The sequence below is a fragment of the Rhodnius prolixus genome, unplaced genomic scaffold (assembly GCF_049639745.1).
Source record: "Rhodnius prolixus isolate KJV_2025 unplaced genomic scaffold, Rpr scaffold_11, whole genome shotgun sequence".
Classification (NCBI taxonomy): domain Eukaryota; kingdom Metazoa; phylum Arthropoda; class Insecta; order Hemiptera; family Reduviidae; genus Rhodnius; species Rhodnius prolixus.
The window spans coordinates 12,364,725-12,387,557 of NW_027411625.1; the positions used below are offsets into that span (position 1 = coordinate 12,364,725).

The 22,833-nt window shown below is 33.8% G+C and overlaps 2 protein-coding genes and 1 long non-coding RNA gene across 3 annotated transcripts; 2 read left to right on the forward strand and 1 right to left on the reverse strand.

Moving 5' to 3' along the window:
* Window positions 1–507: 507 nt before the first annotated feature.
* LOC141459374 (uncharacterized) lies at window positions 508–5,077 on the forward strand. The gene is made up of 2 exons (XR_012461462.1): window positions 508–1,656; window positions 1,966–5,077. It is a non-coding gene; the product is annotated as an uncharacterized lncRNA (long non-coding RNA).
* Window positions 3,956–8,032, reverse strand: LOC141459372 (uncharacterized). The gene is made up of 4 exons (XM_074138401.1): window positions 7,675–8,032; window positions 7,475–7,591; window positions 7,099–7,265; window positions 3,956–5,128 (listed from the first exon to the last, which is right to left on the reverse strand). Exons 1-4 carry the CDS (start codon window positions 7,834–7,836, stop codon window positions 4,780–4,782), a joined length of 795 nt encoding a protein of 264 aa, XP_073994502.1. The 5' UTR covers window positions 7,837–8,032; the 3' UTR covers window positions 3,956–4,779.
* A 615-nt stretch (window positions 8,033–8,647) lies between these two features.
* LOC141459373 (E3 ubiquitin-protein ligase RNF170-like) lies at window positions 8,648–18,411 on the forward strand. Its single transcript, XM_074138402.1, has 7 exons — window positions 8,648–8,891; window positions 9,665–9,690; window positions 9,786–9,902; window positions 11,081–11,160; window positions 16,009–16,143; window positions 17,308–17,526; window positions 18,187–18,411. The coding sequence occupies exons 1-7, from the start codon at window positions 8,755–8,757 to the stop codon at window positions 18,247–18,249; spliced, it is 777 nt and encodes a 258-aa protein (XP_073994503.1). The 5' UTR covers window positions 8,648–8,754; the 3' UTR covers window positions 18,250–18,411.
* Window positions 18,412–22,833: the final 4,422 nt, after the last annotated feature.

Below are 22,833 nucleotides of genomic sequence, written 5' to 3' on the forward strand. Positions count from 1 at the left end.
CTTAAAAGCATTTTTTTTTTTAAATTAAAAAATAGTCTTTAAATATTAAATTTTAGTTTGAGTATTGAAAGCGAAAGAATAGAGTCGCTTTAAAGCCGGGCAGGCTGGCCCCACGCTCCGCCAAAATGTTTGCTATTAATTATAAAATAATAAATCAATTAAATATTTATTTTTTTATTTAAATAAGTAGATAAGAAACATTTTTACATAATAGTGATTGCCAACATGAATTGTCATGTTAGTTTTAGCACATAACAAAAAATAAAAATTAAATAAATTGATCTAAAAGAAAAGAGGGTTTTAATAAAATTAACTGAACGAAATACAAAATAGATTAATGGTTGTTGTTGGTGCAGTGGTTTTGAAGCATCATGAAGGTTAAGGGACATCCTTAGTTCGAATCTCGCTGATAGCTTTTTATTTGCTAGAAAAATTGTTTATAGTAATGTGTCTTTCCGCCCTCGTCTATGAGACTTAATTGATTGTTGGACTCTAAGTCCCGTCTAAAATACTAGGCGATTAATCTAATGTAAAACACATACTTGAATAAATAAATACTAAGTAAAAATAATAATAAGAAGAATTGGCATCCCTGCCGATATCCCAACCAAGCAATGACATCCATTCACAAGCTTCCTACCACACACAATCACTAGCATTGTGAAACACCTCACACATGAACAATGCATGGACATGCACTCGTACAGAGTTGAATTAAAAAATTATCCCTTTCGTACTTGTCGTCAATATGGCTTAGACGGTGGAAAAGAAGAAGTTGGCAGCATTCGATCCCTACACGTCATTGGCCTCTGATTTATTCGAAAGCCACACCTGGTGTATTCCCCGGTAATTCTCCAGAATAGCCAGCGGAGGTGTGGCCTAATATCGAAGTGATTTTGATTCGCTGTTACCATGTAACCCGCCATATTTAAAAATAAATATAAATATATAAATTTAAATCTTAATTGTAATATTTTTGTTATAGGTATTCTATATTTCATTTTTAATGGGAGCTTCGCCCCACGACCCCTGCTCTACATATCATTTTTAATGGGGGGCTTCGTCCCCAGACCATCCCTCGGTTTAGATACCCACCCTTGATTTTATTGTATTCCGCAACACCAAAAATTGAGTTAAGATACATGATTCATTACAATTATTATATGGAAGAAAAACAAAAATAACTTACCATAATCATAGCAATCCCTATCATTAGGCTTGTACTATTTAACTACTCCTTTGGTCAATTTCATTACCGTTTCACACTGTGGACACACATATCTACTGCTAATGAAACCAACATCCATACAAAATCTCGGAAATTTCATCAACTTAGACTATACCCACACTTGAATAAACGAAATAAAAACTGTAGATTAATAGCACTCATGACAAATGAAATTAAAAAAAAAAATACTCAAAAACAGGCACGTCATTTTGGCGGGAAGTAATAGTGGCCGATTAACGAGCAAAAATTAACTGTACTCTACTGCGCATGCTCTCAAAATAAATAGGCAACACCTCCGCCGGTTTTTTTTTGGAGAATAACCTATTCCGCTTCTTCAGGCAAAAGAACGGCCAGGGAATCCGCCTCAGCACTTCCGTGGCACCGAACTATGCAGGAGAGGGACGATCCATCCGGAAGTAACCATCCAAGTGAGTGTCTGAGCTAGCAGTATTACTTTGACGAATCATTGCCGAAAACTATGGATAATCTGTTAATTTTTTCGTTCCCAGCCCACCTTTTATTCGCCATTATTTTTCCGATTCCGTCCTTTCAACAACAATCCTCTTTTCTTGCCTAAACCAACCTAAAACAACTGTTTCTTTTACCTCCATTCACCATATCCCTGATTCTCAATCCAATGTGTTGGAACTCATTTTGCCATTTGATGTACATCTATCGTATGTAAAATAATTGAATTTACCATGTAATATGCATTTATTTATTTTTTTACTTTTAAGGTGCGTCAACATCTGAGGTAATTGGCGCCCGAAGCTCCGAATAGTGTTCTCTCGTAACAGACAATACTGTCTATTACCGGACAGTGAGCAGTAAGAATCTCCTAGGAAGAGAAAATCTCAGTCAGCAGGTGCATTCGAACCCGGGATCTCCGCGTGGGAATCCAGTAACCTCTGAGCTAAACCCTCATGCATCACTAATTCCTTATGCATTTAATATATAATAATAAATACAAAACAATTTGCTGCTCACAATACCTAATTCACAATTAATTTATCATTTTTGAGCTTTTTCCCCAATTTTAAGCGCCCTATTAAATATATTTTAGCTCTACTACCTGATATTTACCACATTTTCCTTAGTTTCTGTTTTTTTTTTGTTTTTTTTTCTGAATTCGAGCGAAGTAATATGAATATGCCACTTTGGTATATAGGTGATGGGGGAAGCCAATATGTCTTAATTTGCTAGTCATTACACCTGATATTTTCTACTTCTCCCTTTATTTTTGAAGTAGTTTTTATAAATTTCAAGCGACCTAATGTGTATATTTTTATCTACTATCGATATTTGGGCTGATACCCCAAAGTAACTAAATTGCTAGTCATTCAACTTAATAGTTCTTACTTTTCCGTCGACTTTGAATTTGTTTTTTCAATTTCAAACTACTTAATATGAATATTGTAGTTATGTAAATCGGTAGTGAGAGACAAAATATACTAAATTGCTGGTCATTCTATCAAATATTATTTCCAAGTTTTTTCATACTTTTTGAAGGGGCTTCTCAAATTTCAAGCGATTTATTAAGTATATTCAAACCCAGCTACATATTTCGGTAGACGGAGCTAAAATATAAAAATTGGCTACTCATTCGACCCAATTTTTTCCGATTTTTCCTTCGTTTTTCATGTTACTGTTAAGAAAAATTTATTTATAATATTTGTGTGTAAAATTTGGAAAGAGGACATCGTTTATGATTGAACCACAAAAGGCTAAACAACAACAAAGTGGTACTCTTTACCTTGTCGTATCATGTTCAGTTCGTCTAGTAAGTGCGCTACATTGTTGTACGTACAAAATTGATCATCAAGTCCTATCTATTGTTTTTCTCTTTATTCTTGACATTATTTAGGTAAAATCGTTCCTTTACATCACCAGGGTATCCCCTATAAGTAAGACTTGTTTAATGTTACATATATTGTCTGCGCACTCTGCTCAAAATGTCACTTCAAATCAAATGACTAAAATTTACCAACTTAATTTATTGATTGATTTGTGCTTTGAATTATTTTCATTTATTAATTTTATTTTGATAAATAAAGTTCACCAACAGTTGTTTTTTCGAATTCGAATAAGTATATCCTAGCTGTGCAAAATATACCGATAGTGAGAGCCAAAATGTATTAATCTGCTAGCCATTCTATCTAATATTTCCCACTTTTCCCTTTCAGTACATTTAATATATTATATTTTTGAAAATATTGTTCAATGGCAAATGTTAAAGCACTTAAAAGCCCCAATAGAGCGTACTAAAAAAAATCAGTTCAGAAAGGTGGGAACAAATTAGAAGTATATTAAAATAAAACTCATAGGCGCCACGGAACCCGAGCGGTTAGAGGCGAGGCCTGCAAAGCTAATGTGTATTGTGGTACTGGGTTTGATTCCCCGTCTAGGCCTTGGATTTTATTTAAAGTTTAATATGAGAACTTATCAGTAAAGAATGTTAGCTAGTCGCCTCCGTCCACGAAACCTAATTTGGTAGTTGGACGTAAAGCCCGCCTGATTGAAACATTATGATGTACAGTCAGACTTAATATATGTATATAAATCAAAAACTTTTTTGACCATTTCTAATGTGCTAAAATTTCGAGCTGAAGTATGAACTTGGGTACTTGCTGATTTGTGTACCTTTTGTAGTTTTTATTTACTCCTTTATTCCAGATATTTTCTCGCAAAATCGAGACATTTATTACAAATTCTTACAAAAATCCACTATTAACAGTAAAAAATAATACCATATTTGATAAAACTGATTTACACACTTGTATAATCGCGAAATTACTATTCTTTTAAAATAAAATCATTTACATAAATATTTAAAACAGGTTACGATATTAACTTGCTGATAGATTTCATATTCTTTAGTGTAAATAATGTACCTAATGCCATCCATAATCTCTGCCACAAATGGTGAAGGGCTGACAATTCTAAAGGCTGCAACATGTGACCGCAATGTAAGGCTTGAAACAACATTCTGTGATATTCTTAAAACAGTGTTTAGTCCAGCAGAAGTAATATTCTTCAAATGGGACTATATGGCTACAAGATTTTGTGAGAGAACAGAGACCACTTTTACAGTCAGTGACATTCTTTAAGCAGTGTTTGATTAACCTCAGGCAATTTTCTTCTAACTGGGTCGACTACTCGATAGTAAAAGTTCAATTAGTAATCAGGACTGAAGTTTATGGTCACATGTTAAGTGTGAGACTGAGACCACTTTCTCTATATTGCCTGCCCTTAGAAATGTTTAGGTCCAGCCCACGTCTCCAAGATTCCAACTAATTTGACATCCTAATTAGCGGGCGTCTAATTTATGGACGGTAAAACGTATTAGAGTGAGTTCTAAGAAACGTTGTTTTAACATAGTAACTTAAAGTTGTGGGGCAAATAAGTACAAAACGAAAACATTCAATAATAACAGTAGATAATAATGATACTGCAAATATTAAGGTCACATTTCAGTTCTTTTACACAGTCTTAATTGAAAATTAATAGAAGATTAATATCTTAAAACCATATTAAGAAAATTTAAAAATTAATCAAGATTTAGAACAAGAAGTGAACACATTTACAGCTGATATTCCATCAATTTTGAAGTCTTTAAAACCTTCAATAATGTTGATTGATCTATACCATGTGTATGATTTAATTTTTGTTACTTCTTCATGCGTATGAATAATGTTTTCGTCTACTAAATAACTGTCTGGATTCACTAAATTAATGATTATCTGAGGCGTCCTGTCCGTGATGGTCACATGGTCAACCTGTTGGAACCATGATGTCTGTGGTCCGCTAATACACGGCCTCATGCCCAAAAGTACGAACATTTTGCTGGGACCGGTTGTGCCAAAAAGTCTATCATTTAGTTCTTTGCTGTCTTGTAACTTTCTGCGAACACATTTTGAAACTATTATACTTATTTAAAGACATTCTTTGTATATAAAACAATAACAGTCTTTTTATTTATCCTTTTTTTTTTTTATTTAAGGCGCGTCCACATCTAACGTTATTGGCAACTGGAGCTTTTTTCGGTGCATTGCCAGCCTAAGGGCAGTGTTCTCTCGTTATAGACTACACTGTCAAACACCGGTCAGTGAGCCGTAAGTAGCTCCTAGAAAGAGAAAATCTTAGGGTCAGCAGCTGGATTCGGACCTTCCAGTGGTCCTCCGCGTGGAAATCCAATAAGTTAACCGCATAGCTAATCCCTTTCCTAGCAACAAGCTAATGATTGCAGCTTTATCTTGGCGTGTTCTCAATATCATAAAATTATGTAATATTATATTAATATTTAATAATATTAAAAATTATTTTAATATTTAATATTAAAATATTAATATATAATTTTTTTGTTATATGCCTTGGCTATGCTTATACGGTAACTATATAGTATGAATGATCTATGTACAATATTAGCATTACCCAGAAGGCACCTTTGAACTTTACCATACATTCTATTCTTGAGTTATACTTAAGTAAATCCTGGGGGTTTTTCCCAACTATAATTGCAAATTTAATGTATACGAGGTCTGGCTCTTAAATAACGAGACTGCTTATGAAAAAGACTTTTATTTTAAAAATATTCTACAATCAAATGCTCCCCTTCAATGTACTCCCCGCCCCTCGCTACCCACCGTTCCGTTCGTTTTTTCCACTGGTCAAAGCAATGCTGGCAATCTTCTTTTGTAAGAGCATTTAGGAGCTCCGCTGATTTTCGCTTCACCTCTTTCATCGACTCGAAACGGGTTCCTTTTAAGGCAGACTTGATCTTTGGAAACAGGAAAAAGTCAGAGGGTGCTAAATCAGGCGAGTACGGCGCGTGTTCGAGCACTGGAGTGCCTCTAGCGACTAAAAACGCTTCACAGACAGCGCGTTGTGGGCAGGTGCGTTGTCCTGGTGCAAGATCCACGATTTTTTTTTCCACAACTCCGGCCGTTTCTTACAAAGTCGCTCTCACAGTGTTGCCAAAACTTTCAACTAGTAAGTTTGGTTTACAGTTTGACCCTCTGGAACCCATTCAGTCATCACGATGCCGTTGATGTCGAAAAAAAGATTAGCATGGCTATAAATTTTGATATCGACATCCTTGCTTTTTTTCACTGTTTGCGGAATTGAAACAGACAGGTCGACAGGTTGGTCATCTTCGGTGCTCTCTCGGCCTTCAGAAAACCGTTTCTACCATTCGAAAACACGCGCACGAGATAGAGAATTCTTACCAAAGGCCTCTTTCAACAACTTATAGCACTCAGAATTTTTTTTAATTTAACGAGAAATTTCACATTGATCCGTTGCTCGTGTTTTTCGTCACACATTGTTATCGGCACGAGAAAAAAACAGTTCGTTTCTAACCTCTATAGAAAAAATACTACTACAGCGACAAAAACGTGTTTTCATACTGGAATAGTAAACACTTCCAGCTATCCAACGCTGCATTCGTTTCCCACCCTAACCCTCTAGGACGCCTTCTGCGCGCGCAGTCTCGTTATTTAATAGCCAGACCTCGTAGTTAAAATTAAAGTTTTGTCTAAACTGAGGATAGACCCTGAGTGGTTTGAAATGTTTTTTAAAAATAACAGTGGGAATTGGCTGAAATTTTGCAATTTAACCTAAAAAGATCAGCCTAATATGACAATAAAAAACCGACACTGTGTGCCCAAATATATGAACTATAAATAAATACATTAATATTAATATATTTTAGGAAGAATAGAAACAAAAATAAAGGTGACCCTCTTTTAGCACATCAGTGAATTATAGGTGATTTCTAAATGGATAATTAGGAATTTTGTGAGCCACTGTTGGGGTAAACTTACGTTAGTCCGTTTCCCTGAGTTATACCTTTATAAATGTATTATACATACCTGAATACTGACAAAAGGTTCTTTCTTTCGTGGTGCTCTAAAACAGAATGTACTTCAGATAATGTAGGCAGAATAATTCTTAATACTTGTTTTGGCACGCACAAATTTGGCCCAACTATCAACATAACTTCTTTTACATTTAAAGACCACAGTTCATATTGGAGGTTCTATAAAAAATTAAAACCACAGATTTGTAGATGCATTATGAAGTGATGAGAAAGCTTGACTTCTTTTAAGGGCTATTAAAGAGTGAGTGTGGAGCTCAATTATGTCACTCTTAACAAGTAACGTTACTGTAGTTCATAGCTGAGTAAGCTCCCTAATTAAATCTCTATTAACTTGTAAAATAAAATCGGTTACCAGTATTTTAACTTACCTTGAATGTAAACTCAAAATTTTCAAAAACACCAAGGATCTTTTGTAAGTAGGACAGAGCTTTTTTCTCTTTAATTGATTTACTACACATCTGACTATCAGCAACTTCCTTGTGTTTCTAAAACAACAAGTAAAAACTCAAGAATATTCAAAATATGCTCTATATAAAATTAAAATAAGCACTACAATATTTTGAATTACATTTAAACGTTGACTATGTAAGGAAACAGTTCTTGTAAATGCTTCGTAACTAAATGGTATCTGTTTGGCATTGTATGCAATGTATTTAATAATTGCAATCACAATTACTGAACACGAATTTGAGGTGAGTATATCCTCTAGTTTTATAACCAAATTAAGCATAATTCTCAAACAAATATCAAAATTAAGGAACACTTTAGGACAAATTTTAAATATCCCAGGTAATGCCAGAAATATAAGCAGTTTATCAACAGTAGTAACAATGCAGCCAATGTGAAATTTATTTCTGGATTCACTAAAAAATTTTAGTTTGCATTGAAGATCGATCAGGGAGTATTTTTTAAAGGGAAAATTCTTCTTTTTATCTAAGCTCAATATTTAATTTAAAATGAGGTTTTACCATCACCATAACACTCACTAAAAGGCTGAGATTAACTTGGGATGATTTGAAAGTCCCCTCATGTTTTCCTCAAAGTTTTGTGAATTTCTTAAATATTGAATCGTTTAGATTGTTAGTTGAATATGAATCACACAGACTTTTTAAATTAAAAATCGGTACTAGTAAGACAAAACTCCACTTAAAAATTACTTTCCTGAAAAATAAATTCAATTAAGCTTTCCTTTAGAGTGTTGTTCCGTGTAATGTACGTCTACCACTTGTATAATATATTCAAAGATCAGCTTTATCGTTAAAATTCTGTATTCCATAATTTTTTTTTATTTCCAGTGACTTCATTAAATTTAAAAGGTAGTTCCGAACCTCCTGCAAACACTTTTCAATTGAGAGTATGGCGGTAATAATTTTATTTCAGTGAACATATTGAATTCACATTCTCATATTGAATTCAACTATCTTTTCAGCACTTTACAATTTTAATTTTCTAGACAAATAACTTATGTAAATCTTGGATATAAACAGTTAGAAAGCCGTGCGGGTGTTTACTACATTTTATTCACCCCAACTGGGAAATTACATCAGAGAGCGTTACAGTTGGCTCTCTGCTGTGCTAGGTTCAGCTCTAAGATCATAACACTAGTGTAACCTATTGCTAATTTCAAATTTTATTTATTTTAAGAATAATGTTTGTATTCAATTTATTTTTAGATGAGGAATATGTTATATTTGAAGGTGTTGGCAACGAGGTGATTATAAGTAGCGTAGTTGTACTAATATCGTTGGCTATACTCTTCTATTACATCTGGAAGAAAGCAGACTGGTAACTGTCTTTATAAGCACTTGTCTTATGAAAATAATGACTAAAATGTTAATGTCTAGGTGAGCTGTAATGAATAAAATCGTTTATTAGAAACCGTGAACAGCTAAATGGCAACAAGTGATTATTTAAAATGGCATTAAAAGTGCAGGTTTAAGTCTAGTGTGGTCGGCTTTTTCTTTAGTGTATTTTTTAAGTTTGCCATTAAAGAAGTACCCCAATCGAAGATCCCTTGTAAATATCCTACGACGTAAATTAATAGGTTGTAGATTGTATTAAAAGGGCGGTTCTACCAAAAAGGGGAAGGAACGCAGGCAATCCAAAATGCTCATTGTTCCCCGCCCACCCCTCATCACATAAGAGATACCGGGGAAATTAATAGGTTGATAAAATAATTAAATTTCGGGATTATTGTAATTTTATCGTTTTAAAAGGCAAAAAGTAGACCGTGCTTATTTTTACCTTTGCGTAAGATTTAATTATCTAAGGCATATAAGTATGTTGGATCCAAAGTCTGCGGTACAATGAGTAATGCCACTTAGCGTAGCTTCTCTAGCTACATATTCTGAAGATTATTTTAGTATAGTTTCGTAAACTTCCGAGTATTTACATTGGTTTTCAAGTCCATGGAACGGTCATTTTTGTTTCCGTGTTCTTTTAAAGGAATTTTGTTTTATTTCTAACAAAATAGTGTCTGATTTTGTAAGCGTCATTTTTTCAAATCCTTCAATAATGCTATTTCTACATCATAAAATTAATTTGAACATTTTATTTAGGCGATTCTTCGATGATGATATGCGAGGTACGTCACATTTGTAACCATCAGCTACTACAGGTTATGTCTGACCACCGATGGCGCAGTTATTCATTTCGTTCTTGTATTGTTTTGGTTTTCAGATAATATTACCGGTCAAGAACGAAATATCGAGCCTCCAAGAGCCTCAGAGATATGTTCAATATGTCTGAATAGTCTAATATTTGCTTTGGAAACGAATTGTGGCCATAGGTTTTGTGGTGAGTGTTTTATACTTGCTGGAAACTCGAATAAATATTGTTTGCGCCTTTGACTAAAGCTGGAATAACGCAGGGTGAATGGCATATTGCAGAGCCTATTTTTTAAAAATTTATTATATAGATTTGTTTTCATTTCTAAAAATGTTCACTTTCGGGTCCTTCACACGAAGAATTTAACATGTTTTTATGTAATTACAGAACACGAAAAATTGGCTGCCCTCATTCGAGGACATTAGGCGTTGAGGCATTGTTAGAAGAACTTTTGCTTGGTACAAAAACCCCCTTTTTAACTATTAAATATTATGATTTATTATTTGCATTGATGATTTAAAGAGTAACGTATATTTAGCCCGTATAGGGTGAAGTGGATTAGCCATTTCTTCATGGGTCTTGGAGCCCTGGACATTCCAGGCTAACAGTACACAATGTCGTCACCACCAATCAATGGCAAAATATACGTATAGCCTGCAGAGATAGTTCTCTATTCTAGATGTCATGCGAGCCAAGCCTAAGGTTGGATGACTGAGAGGCGGGCGATATAATATATCGAGAACTGAGCCTCCAGGCAGCCCTTCGTGGAAGTCTTTCCTGTCTAACGCAGGCTTGGAGGGTCATTATGTACTTCTCTAGAAAGCCTGCCCAGTTACTAGGTGGAGAAGATATACCTTGGCAGGGATTGGTTACAGTTATATGTTATATATAGAAATTGGAAAGGAATATACCTCCCAGAATCCTCTTGTCTTTAATTTGAGGGAATTTTTTTAAAGTATTGAATTGATGGTAAGAATGTGTAGGCACCAGGGAATGATTAGCACTAACTGTCATACCTACTACTCTTTCTACAAATTCCTAGAGAACGTAGGTGGGATAAAAAAGTAAAAAATGTAATCGCTTATTTTTCATGTGGGGCCTAACGTCTAACTCCAATTAGGTATCGTGGCTGGAGTGGACGCCCTTACTTTACTTGTAACTTTTTTCTAACAAATAAAAAGTAGCTAAACACGAATTGGAACTGGGGATTTCCACTTACAACGCTTCAAAACATGTATATTTACATCCGCCTCGCCAGGATGGATTTTTTATCACCTAATGTGTGCTCTTGTTTAAGTGTCCTTTATTAGATTTATTTGATAGCAGTGCAGAAGACCCAGTTAAAAAAGAAAGTTTTTCTGTTGCAGGACTGTGCCTCTTGACGTTGTATCACAGAAATGTAAATGGGCCGTTAAGGATAATAGTTTGTCCACTTTGTAGGACGCAGGTAATTGAATATATATGTCTTCATTTCTAAAAGCGACTTCCAAGTAAATCTGTCTTAATTTTCACTAAAATCGTGGCCTTATAATGAAGTTTAGAGTAATGTGAATTGTGTTTATTAAAACTGACTTTTACAATAACCCAATTAAACTTTTTTTTTTCTATTTTGAACTTTAAGAGAATTATATATTATTAAAACTGTCCGGTAGGACAGTTGTATAAGGGTTGATCGTCAAAAACTGCACGAAAAAGCGTAACGTTGAAAAACACCCAACTTTGACAATTTTTTTCTCTTTTTCTATAAAAGATAAAATTCCCAAATTTTCTTTAAATTATAGGGCAAACCCTCCTTTATCACTGTATTTGTTTTGTAACGACCCAGATTTAATAGGTTTCGAGAAAAAAGTTGCCGAAAATGAGCAAAAACGACTTTTTCAAAAAATCTTCTTGTTCTTCTTCTTGTTACCTTTTTTGTAAACAACGTAGCGCCTAAACGCGTGAACCGATTTTCATGAATGAGGTGTCATTCGATTCGGAATTTTATGTAGATGTGCCTTTTGAGGGTCTCGATCCTATACATGGAATGGGAGAGGAGTTAGCCCCCTTTATGCAAGGGCCCCTCCAAAATTATTATTACTAATTACTCTGTAAATCTTGGCCCGATTTTGATAAAATTTGGTAGGATGATAGGGTTAGGGCTCCCCTACGTAACATTAAAGCGGCGATCAGCTCTTACACTTGTTAAGGGGAAGTATAGCAATCGTTTCAAATTATCGACACGTGAACCGACCGAAGTGTCATTCGAATCGAAATTTTGTACAGATTTGCACTTTAAAAGTCTCGACGCCGTGCCTCATAAGGAGGGGAGTTCGCCCCACCCAAATAAGGCCCTTTCTAAAACTATTATTACCAATATTTCTATAACGCTTTGTACGATTTTGATAAAATTCAGCTCGAATAAGTGGTTAAAGCTCCTCTACGTTGCTGATGCTCTTGCACCTACTAAGAGGAAGTACTGCAATCGTTTAAATTATCAATGAGTGAACCGATTTAAATCAATGAATTGTCGTTCGATTAAAAAATCTTTGCCTCTTTGCCTTTTAGGGAGAAGTACTGCAATCGTAGTTTATTTTTCTTACTCCTCTTAAAAGGAAGTACTGAAATCGCAGTTTAATTTTGCTATTTACGTACAAATACCTTCCTATGTTATTCAAAACGCTTTTTCAAAAACATTGTTATTGGGGATGGTTTGGGGGACCGCAACTATAATCATTCTTTAAAAAGATCTCTCCAGTGGTAGTTACGGTTCCGACTTAACACCTTATCAGGTTATAATTATAGAATTGCTTATTCCAAATTTTAAAAAAATCTGTAAAGCAGATATGTAACTTTGTAAAATAGACAAAAAGGAAAAATCTATCCAAAAGGTACAAAAATCTCCTTAACAAAAACTTACAGTTTAAAATGTTAAGTATAAGGGTTGATTAAACGCCAAAAGGTACACAAATCAGCAAGTACCCAACATTTCATTAATACTTCATTAATATTTAAGTAATTCTACTGCATTAATTTTCATTAATAAGTTATTTTTTAGAATTTATTAGATGTCACAGACCCTTATGCTGGCCACTTCATTTATAATATTTTTTTGTTATAATTATGATAAATCACATATATGTACATGCATGTTAAAGTAGAAAAAGACAAAGTTAGAGTAGGCTACTGTCTTGAATTCGTTTTACCGAAATATTCGAGAGCACAAATAACACACAGTTATAACAAGTAGATTATTCAACAACAATTATGATTTCTCGATTGTAATTTAATTTAGACCTCCTAATTTTACTTATAGTAAAATACTGGAATAATTAGCTGCCCTAAAAATATGCATATCTTATTTACTTTATATTACATATATACAACATTGTGGGATGAATGTAATTGAAGAAAACTATGTTACTTGCGATAAAGCCAGATAATTATTATAAACGTTTGACTACTTCATAAAATAACAATTACTTTAATCGAAGAATGAACTTAAACCGACGATTTTTGAAAATCATCGATGTATGTTGGTGAAGTTTCTTTTAAAAAAAAGTTTTGAATTTTTTAGCCTCATAATTTTTTTTTATTTTTTGTAACGTTTTTCTTTTTAACCTGTAATTAATAGTTTGAGTGTCTACGCTTTTAATTGATAATAGAGTTTTTGAATGTCTGCTACACTAGGATTCTCATGGACTAATAAAAGAGAAAATTATTGTAAAGCCATTCGATAGGGAAATATCACCATTAAATGTCGATATCGTCATGGCAAGTAATTTGTAAACCAACTCTGACGAACCCTAATTGCGATTAGTATTTGATTCTTTAGTTACCTGCCGTTCTAACCTAGTAATACAGAAAGGGCTTCATAAAAATTACTTTGCTTGGCCCCACCTTTATCTCTACTATTTTAATAATCTTCAACATTTCCATTGCAGGCATAATCTCAGCCTTACGAATAAATTTCAAAAATTTGTAAAAGGCAATCATACCTCATCATTTGGGCTCTAAAAAGACCTACTTTAAGAGAATCTACATTTAAAGAAACGTCACTTTCAATAATTTAAATTATATGTAATACCAAATCATTAATTTTTTGCAAAAGCTCATTGAGCTGTTATCTATTTACATACATCAGATTTCGATCCATTTTTAACAGATATAATTTGAATTGCACAAAAAAATAATTTTATTCACAAACTTAAATAAATTGGATTTTGTGTATGTGCGACAAACAAATTAAAAATTATTTTCAAACTAATAAATCTCTCTTCTAGGAGAGTGTTTACGTAAAATTTGAAGAAAATTTGGGAATTTTATCTTCTCTTTAAACACTTCTAACGCCAGGTTGCTTCCTCATCAGTCTACCAAAACAAAATGCCACTGAAGTTCCCCTTAATAGAGTTGGAGGCTCTTAAGTCGCTGTATTCAAGGCTGTTAGAAGAGTTGTTGTCTGGACTAGCAGAGAACTAGTGTAAGAAGGACCAAGAAAACTTAAAGCTCTGCACCCTGTTATTGCTTAAAGACAAAAATGTGCCAGTTCGCCGTTTTGCGGAAGTCCATACCGAATGGTGGAAAACTCGAAAGGAGAGTTACAGTTGGACTGTATCCAACCTTGCACTTTTGCTTCCGGTAAGAAGCTCTTCATGACACTCTGAGGCTTGGGTGGACGGATTGTTATAGTTTATGTTTAATTGTATGAGAGGAAGCTTAGAGCGCTGCCTCCGAGTTGTAATAAATTTAGTGATAGTAGGTCTGTTAGTAGTAGTGAGGTGAGTCCGTAGGTGACCAGCAGCAGTAGAAATATGATATTTAGTTGTAAGTCTATTCAACTGCTGTTTAATACAGTTCATTTTAATACAAGAGTCACGCGGTGTAGTTATATCAACTCATCTATTCAGGTCCTATCGGGATTTTAGCTATTCCATTAATTGGCGTCCAATCCTTGAATACGCTTGCTGAATCTGGCCATCACAAAAAATTATAGAAATTAGTGTGATAAATCTATCCGATCTGAAGAGAAACCAGCGATTGAGAGGGGATTAGCTGAGTGGTTAGCGATTACTGGATTCCAACGCAGAGATCACGGGTTCAAATCCAGCTGCTGGCCGTTAGATTTTCTCTTCCTAGGAACTTCTTACAGCTCACTGCCCGGAGATGGAAAGTGTTGTCTGTAACGAGAGAACATTGTCCGGAGACCAGCAGAGCACTGGATGAAGTTCCGGGCATCAATAACCTCAGATGTTGACGTGCTTTAAATAAAAAAAAAATCGAAGCAATGCAGATAAAATTCTTATTAAAACAGTTTTGTTCTAAAACACAATTTCACAAGTTAGAAAGAACATTACTACTTACTGTCGTACAACTCTATACTAACCTTGAATCTACAGAATTATGATCCATGTTTAATTTCAATTAAATTAATCGATAAGGACAGTTTCCTCTTACGAAAATGTTTCTACACTGAAGATGATGAAACGATGATGGATTTGTGTAACATGTCCTTAGTGTGGAAGTAAGTGACAAACCTTAAATCGAATTAACAAAAATTCTTTACCAAAAGTGGTTTGCACCACTAATATTTTTAAGAGAAATTATCATTCATTTATTTTAATTTCAAGGTATTACTAAGAATTGGACACCACAAGAATTACATTAATAATATGGTCGTAATTTGGTGTGTAACTACTTATTTCTATTTCTATTTAATTTTATATTCTAGTTTATTATTCCTAGATTTTTATTATTATTTATTTGCGCATTTAAAGAGTTCAATACAGGCTTTTTCTTGTTCTTAGTTTTCGATAATTCACATTATGTGTTAGAAATCACTATTAGTCTTTTGTATATTTATCTTGTAGCTTTTCGTTTTGTATAATTATTTACTTTTTTTTGTATACACATGTTATTTTTTTTTATGATTTAAGGCGCGTCAACATTTTTTTCAGGGCACTGCCGGCCTCCGAACAGTGTTCTCTCGTTACTGACAACACTATTTATCTCCGGACAATGAGCTGTAAGAAGCTCCTAGGAAGAGAAAATCTAAGGGTAACCCTCTGGATTCGAACCCGTGACCTCCGCATGGGAATCCAATACGCTAACCGTATAGCTAATCCCCTCCCTTACATGTTATTTTCACTTATTTTCTTTTTTATTTATTTATTTATTTTAGTTGCTTATTAATTATTCTTATGCTGGATGATTTTTTGACCTCATGCAATTTTTTTAATGTGTAAAATGGACATTAACTGTAATTGCTTGCAATAATGAACAACATTAATATTTTTAGTTTTTTTTTTTTTTTTTGCAGGTAAATCTGTTGTTACAGTGTTATACAACTGCGGAAAGAAATGCCGAAGAAGGAAGTGATTTGTTCACGCAAATACGTCGCGTGAACTCATTTTGCAGTATGTACAATCGGGTGTACTCTGGTGTGGATCGATCGGTAAATTTGAGAATTTACTATTACCTTTTCTTTAAATCACTTCATTTTTATACACCCTAGGTTTGATATGTAGGAAGCTGCTATAATGAAAATTCACTACTAAGTTCAAGATTTATTGTGGCTCTCTTATAGCGTCAATGTTTGAACATGATATTAAGTGATATAAAGTGTACAGTTTGTGTTTGTGAACATTGTGAGTGAATCTGTGTGTGTTAATGAGGTAGTGTTTGTCTGTTCGCTAAACCCAAACTTTTCCTCACATCAACTACCTCTGCAGTATTTTCATGTTGTTAGGCTAGATACTCGTAGGGGCGCCAAGATCCCCATAGAAGTATACATACAATACCTATTAAAATATGTTCATATAAAAGATTTAATAGTCCTACATGCCTGCTCTTCCGGCTTCTCTTTAACAAAACTTTTATTAAGCTAGTAACCTTTACATCTTTTAATGCAGTCGTTTTTTAACACTTTTATGGAAACATGATAGTTTAAAATAATGCGCGACCTTATATAGCTTAAATAATTTCGAATATTTATGAGAAGTTCGAATTAGGGTGTTCCCTTCAACAAGTTTAGGTTTAGGAAGAGAAAATTTAAGGGCCAGCAGTTGGATTCGAACCCGGGATCTCCTCGTGGGAATCTAATACGCTAACCGCACAGCTAATCCCTTTCCTCTCATAAATAATTGCATTTTTTAATATTATCTTGAATAACGAGTGCATTTTCAGAATTTGATGTCGCAGAAATTATGATATGGGCAGCAATTATGGATGAGGATATGTAATCTGTATGAAATTCAATACCAGAGAAAATAGTTCCAATTTCATTTATACATAAAAACAAATATAAAACGCCTAAAATTGGACCTCTAGCTTCTGCGAATAAGAGTATAAGGGATTGTCTAATTCCTACAAAACTGTATTAACATATGTTCTAAGCTTAGATAAAAGAATATTTTGTTTTCTTAAGTCAATTGCTTTAGTGATATCGGTACAGTGGTATCAACTCGATCATAGAAGATGGAAATTATATTTTGAAAAATTAACAAATTTGAACTGGCCTGGATGATAACAGAGATGTCTGTTAATAACAGAGGTTATTAAATTAAGAATTTAAAAGTGAAACTTCTACTTTTTAAGTGCTTTTCTTACTGATTTCTAGTGGATATCAACCATACGTGAGATTCCAGTACTTATGAGGCATTACCTTGATGATTTGATGAATGGTGGTCAGATGCCCGGAATTATGTACCTGAACCTAAGGATGTGTCTGCTTTTCTTGTTCAGCACGGTTTACTTGATTCTACCTATGGACATCCTACCTGAGACTGTATTTGGTGTACTTGGCTGGTTGGACGATATATTCATAATACTGACCATTGTAAGAATTTTGTATTAGAATTTAGGTTAAGAATACTGGCGTACTGAAGTAGTCCTCCGCAAAAGGTCAATGTAGTATGTTCATTGTGTGCTAACAAGGTAGAAACCACTCTGGTGAACCTGGGTGTTGTTTTATCACTTGGAGGTGATACAGATTGAGTGGTTTATCTGGAATCAGCGGAGGGCACAGTTACTCTAATGGTAGTAATATAAGACAATGCGTTTTTGACGCTGAGTTAAATGGGTATTAAACAAGAAATTTATTCTCAAAAATATAATCTTAGTGACAGCAAATATCTTTATCTCCATTTAGTTTTAACATTTTGACCCTATAAATGAGTCATAGATTGAACTCTTTAACAAAAACTTACAATTTAAAAAGTCAAGTGTACCAGGTTGGTTAAATGCCTAAAGGTACACAAATCAGAAAGTACCGAACATTTCATTCATACACAGCTCATAATTTCAGCAATGCAGAAACGTTCGAAAAAGCTTATTTGGTTTATTCATTTTAAAACAGTTGTTTCATTGAAGTAATTTTACTGCATTAAATTTTCATTAATATTGTTTAGAATTTATTAGAAATCACAGACCCTTAACCTGGCCAACTCATGTAACTTGGTCTTAACGTGTGCCTAACTTAAATATTTGTATGTTCCAGGTTTTATACATGTGTTCAGTGTACCGATATTATGTGGCCAACAATGGTGCTGCAGAAGATTGAAGATTAGGAATCCGTCCAGCCGTTACGAGGATTATCTCATTTCGAGCTTTATTTTGTTTGTTTAAGTGAGGGGGGGATACTTTAAAGCAAATATAAATCAGTGTATATATTATACCTAAAACTAATTTTTAAATAAATTTTTATACTTTTTTATACAATTTATTTTGAAACTTCTTTTAATATTTTTAACATACTACTTTCACTTCTCTAACATTTTTGCTACTTGTTTTTAAATCCAGTGAGAAGAAGAAGTAATGCGATCGTGTGATATTTTCTAAAATTCAGCTTTTTCCAGAAATATGTCAGCTATTTATTAAGCACATCTACACGTTACTATCAACATTATAGCAAACTTGGTCATCAACATCCACAATCACACTTTAATATCATGTACAATGTTCAATATGCAGTCTAAATGTAAATACGTTAAAACGTATAAATATCGTAGTTGTATGTTCGAACTTAGTTTTTATTATATATACGTATATATATATTCGCCACGGTAGCCGAGCGGTGAGAGGCGAGACCTGTAAAGCTATGTAATACTCGGATGTATTGTGGTACTGGGTTCGATTCCCGGTTTGAGGCCTTGGATTTTATTTAATGGTTAATAAAAGAAATTTACAGTAAAGTATGTTTGCTAGTCGCCTCCGTCCACGATACCTAATTGGTAATTGGACGTAAAGCCCGCCTGAAAAAATAGGCAATTACTTTACTTTTATATATATATATTAATTTGACAAGATTGTTTTTATTATTGTCTAAAATATTTTACTTACTCTTAGAGGCACTATTGAAAACCGGATTTTTATCCATTTCGTGAAATATGTTAACACAATTTTTTTTTTATCTTGCGTATGTAACTACAAATTAGGTGAAACATATTTATCTATCTATATTTTAATTAACTTCATTTTCTCAAATTCACTGTAAGAAATTAGTACACATGAGAGGCAGACGTGGCCAAAAACTCATCTTAAATCCTTCCTGTTGTTTTAAATCAGAAGTGTCAATTAAAACACAGGCCATCTGGTGCAACAGGCAAGATTACGTGGGTCACATCACATTTACAAATAAGATTTAATGCTGATAATTCATAAAATCACTACCCCGAATGCACTTTTTAACTTTTTCACTATTGGGATCAGTTTACATTATGTGACAACGATATGAAAGACATATCGTTTCCAAATGTCGCTGGAACTAGTCCGCGTATATACAGCCCCATAGGCCCCCAGGAAAAGCCCTGGGCCACGTGCAAACACGTCTTTAATAGATTAAGGGTTAATGGGAATTGTGTGTACAGTATTGCCTCGATCTCCCAAAGCGTTATTTACTTCATGTTTTCTTCTACTTCTTATGTTTATTTTAGCTCTGGCTATAAAACTAGGTGGCAGAAACAGAAAAAGTAGAAATCTAGACGAAATGGAAGCCAATTCGGTGTTTTTCCGTTGTTATTTACCATTCTTTTCCAAAACAGGCTGCTCTTTATGTTTATTCCAACCTTGGCCATAAAAGGAGGTGACAGAGACAGAAAAAGGAAAAAACCAAACGAACTGGAAGCCAATTGGAAGTTTTTCAATCGTATTACACTTTTCAGATTCCAATTCAACGCTACTCTTTACGTTCATTTTAACGCTGGCCACAACAGCTGTCAGAGCAAGAAAAGGTAGAAATCTAAACCAATGGGAGCCAATTCAGAGTTTTTCCATAATATTTTAACTTTCATTTTCCAAAGGAAGGCTACTCATTAAGTTCTGTTTTAGCCCTGGCCATAAAAGTGTGTGGCAGTGAGAGAAAAAAAAGAAATCTAGACAAACTGGAAGCAGTTTCGGTGTTTCCCATAGTGTTTAAAGTTTCTTCAAAATGAAGATTGAAGATGAAGGTGACAGAGACAGAAAAAGCAATAGTTTAGACAAACTGGATCCCAATTGGGGCTTTTCCCTCGTATTTTACTATTCAAATTCGAAATGAAGGCTACCCTTTATGTTTACTTTAACGCTGGATGTAGAAGTAGTTCATAGAGCCAGAAAATGTAGAAACCTGGATAAACTGGAAGCCAATTTGGTGATTTCCCTAGTATAATTCACGTCAATATTCTAATCAAAGCCTTTTTGATACTTAAGTTGTAGAAATAAAAGCAGGTACAAAGTAATAAAAAATAGAAATCTAGACAAACTGGTAGCCAATTCAGTATTTTTCCGGCGTATTTTACCTTACACATTACAAAGGAAGGCTACCCTTTATGCATATTTTAGCTCTGGCTACAAAACTAGGAAACACTACAAACCAAGTAGAAATCTAGACGAACTGGGAACCAATTTGTTACATTTCCGTTTTATTTCCCAAAAGTAGGCTACCTTTATTTTAATTTCAGCTTTGTCCTTAAAACTAAATAACAGAAACAAAACAAATAAAAATTTAGATGAACTGGTAACCAATTCGGTATTTCTCCGTCGTATTTTAACCTTACATTTTTCAAAAAACGGTTACCCTTCATATTTGTTTTAGCTTTGGCCTCAAAACTAGATAACAGACACAAAAAAGTAGAAATCTAGACGAACGGGATTCCAATCCGATAATTTTCGGTTTTATTTTACCTTCCATTTTCCAAACGAAAGATGCCTATTATGTATATCATACCTTTAGCATCAAAACTAGACAGCAGAGGCAAAACAAGCAGAAAACTAAACGAAATAGATAACAACTAGATAACAAAGAAAGAACAATTAGAAATTTAAATGAACTGGAAGCCATTTTAATATTTTTCCGTTGTATTATACCTTTCATTTCCCAAACCAAGGCTACCCTTTATGTTTATTTCAGATTTGGCGTCCAAACTAAATAACAGAGACTGAACATGTAGAAATTTAAACGAAGTGGAACCCGATTTGGTATTATTTCGTAGTATTTTACCCTACTTTTTCCAAAACAAGTATATTTTAGCTTTAGCATCAAAACTAGATCACAGAGACAAAACAAGTAGAAAACTAGACGAAATAGAACCTAATGCGATATTTTCATGTCATATTTTGCCTTGCATCTCTCAAAAGAAGGCTACTCTTAATGACCGCCTATCTTTGGCCGCCCGAACTAGATCACAGAGAATAAACATATCAAAATTTAGTTGAAGTGGAACCCAATACGACTATTTTCCAATGTATTTTACTTTACATTTTAAAAAATAAGGCTACCTTTTGTCTAGATTTAAGCATTGGCCTCAAATCTAGGTAACAGCGACAAAACAAGTAAAAATCTAGACAAAATTGATCCCAATTAGATAATTTTCAGTTGCATACTACCTTACATTTTACAAAACAAGGTTCCCTTTTATGTATATTTTAGATTTAGCCTCAAAACTAGATAATAGGGAAAATACAAGTAAAATCTAGACTGGATAATAATGAAATACTCAAAAATTTAACCTACAATATCTCAATAACTATAAACAATAGAATGATGCAATTTATGTCAGGTATAGAGCGAACTATTTCCTTCATTTTTGTAGAAAGTTTATTGAAATCTGAAAAACAGCAAGTGAGATATAATGGATTGAATTTTGGATAGATGTGAAATCCTCCAAAATTTCAATTTATATATCTCAATAACTATAATAAATTGAACGATGCTATTTATGTCAGTTATAGAGAGATCTACTCCCTCCATTTTGGTAGAAAGTTCATTGAAATCAGGAGAACAGGAAGTGAGATATTGTCTTCTGTTTCAGCAGAATCATACTAGACTCTGATTATGCGATTTAAATCTCCTAACCAGAAGTAGTACTCCACTGAATTTACTTTATACCTTTTTGAAATTTTACTCACAAAACCGATTAGATGTCGCAGACATTGTATTCATTAATTTTAATACACAATAGAATGAATTGAATAATGAAAGATACCTGACCTTTAAGGCTTAAGCGTATAAACGTATAAAATATGTATGTGTTAATACGAAGTTTTATACACGTTAAACAAAAGAATCTGGAAATTTTCCAGTTTTTTTTCATTATCCGTCTATTCGACTATCCGTCACGTGTCCGGTCCCGGTCATGACGGATAACCGAGACTCCACTGTATTCAGATTTTGAATTGTGTCGGCACTCCCTGCCTTCTGCTGGCGTGCGGGCAACTTTCGCGCCATAATTTCTCAATTTTGAATTTTTGAACAATCCGCAATGTACTGAGGCCGCGATAAATGAACCGCGAAGTAGCGAGGGATAACTGTATCCCTAAAATTATATAGTGCATTAAAATCCTCTTGTTTAAGTACGGGAAAAATTATTTTTCCGTGCAGCAGAATGATATATTACCAGTATTAAATTATTCTGTATACAAATCTCGAAGAGTACAAAAATTTCTTATGGTATACAATCCAAGCCGGTTCTTTTCCGTTTTTAGCTTTCATCAACACATTTTATAAACTGAAAATAGAAGGGATAGCTAGTAAGCAATTGTTTATTATACATAGGTAATTCTTATTTGTTAAACAGTACGCTTGACTACTGAAAGAAAGAATCATGCACAAAGTTATGTTACACCTTTCTTAATACATGAATGAGTCTTGTTTGATGTCAGTGTGTTA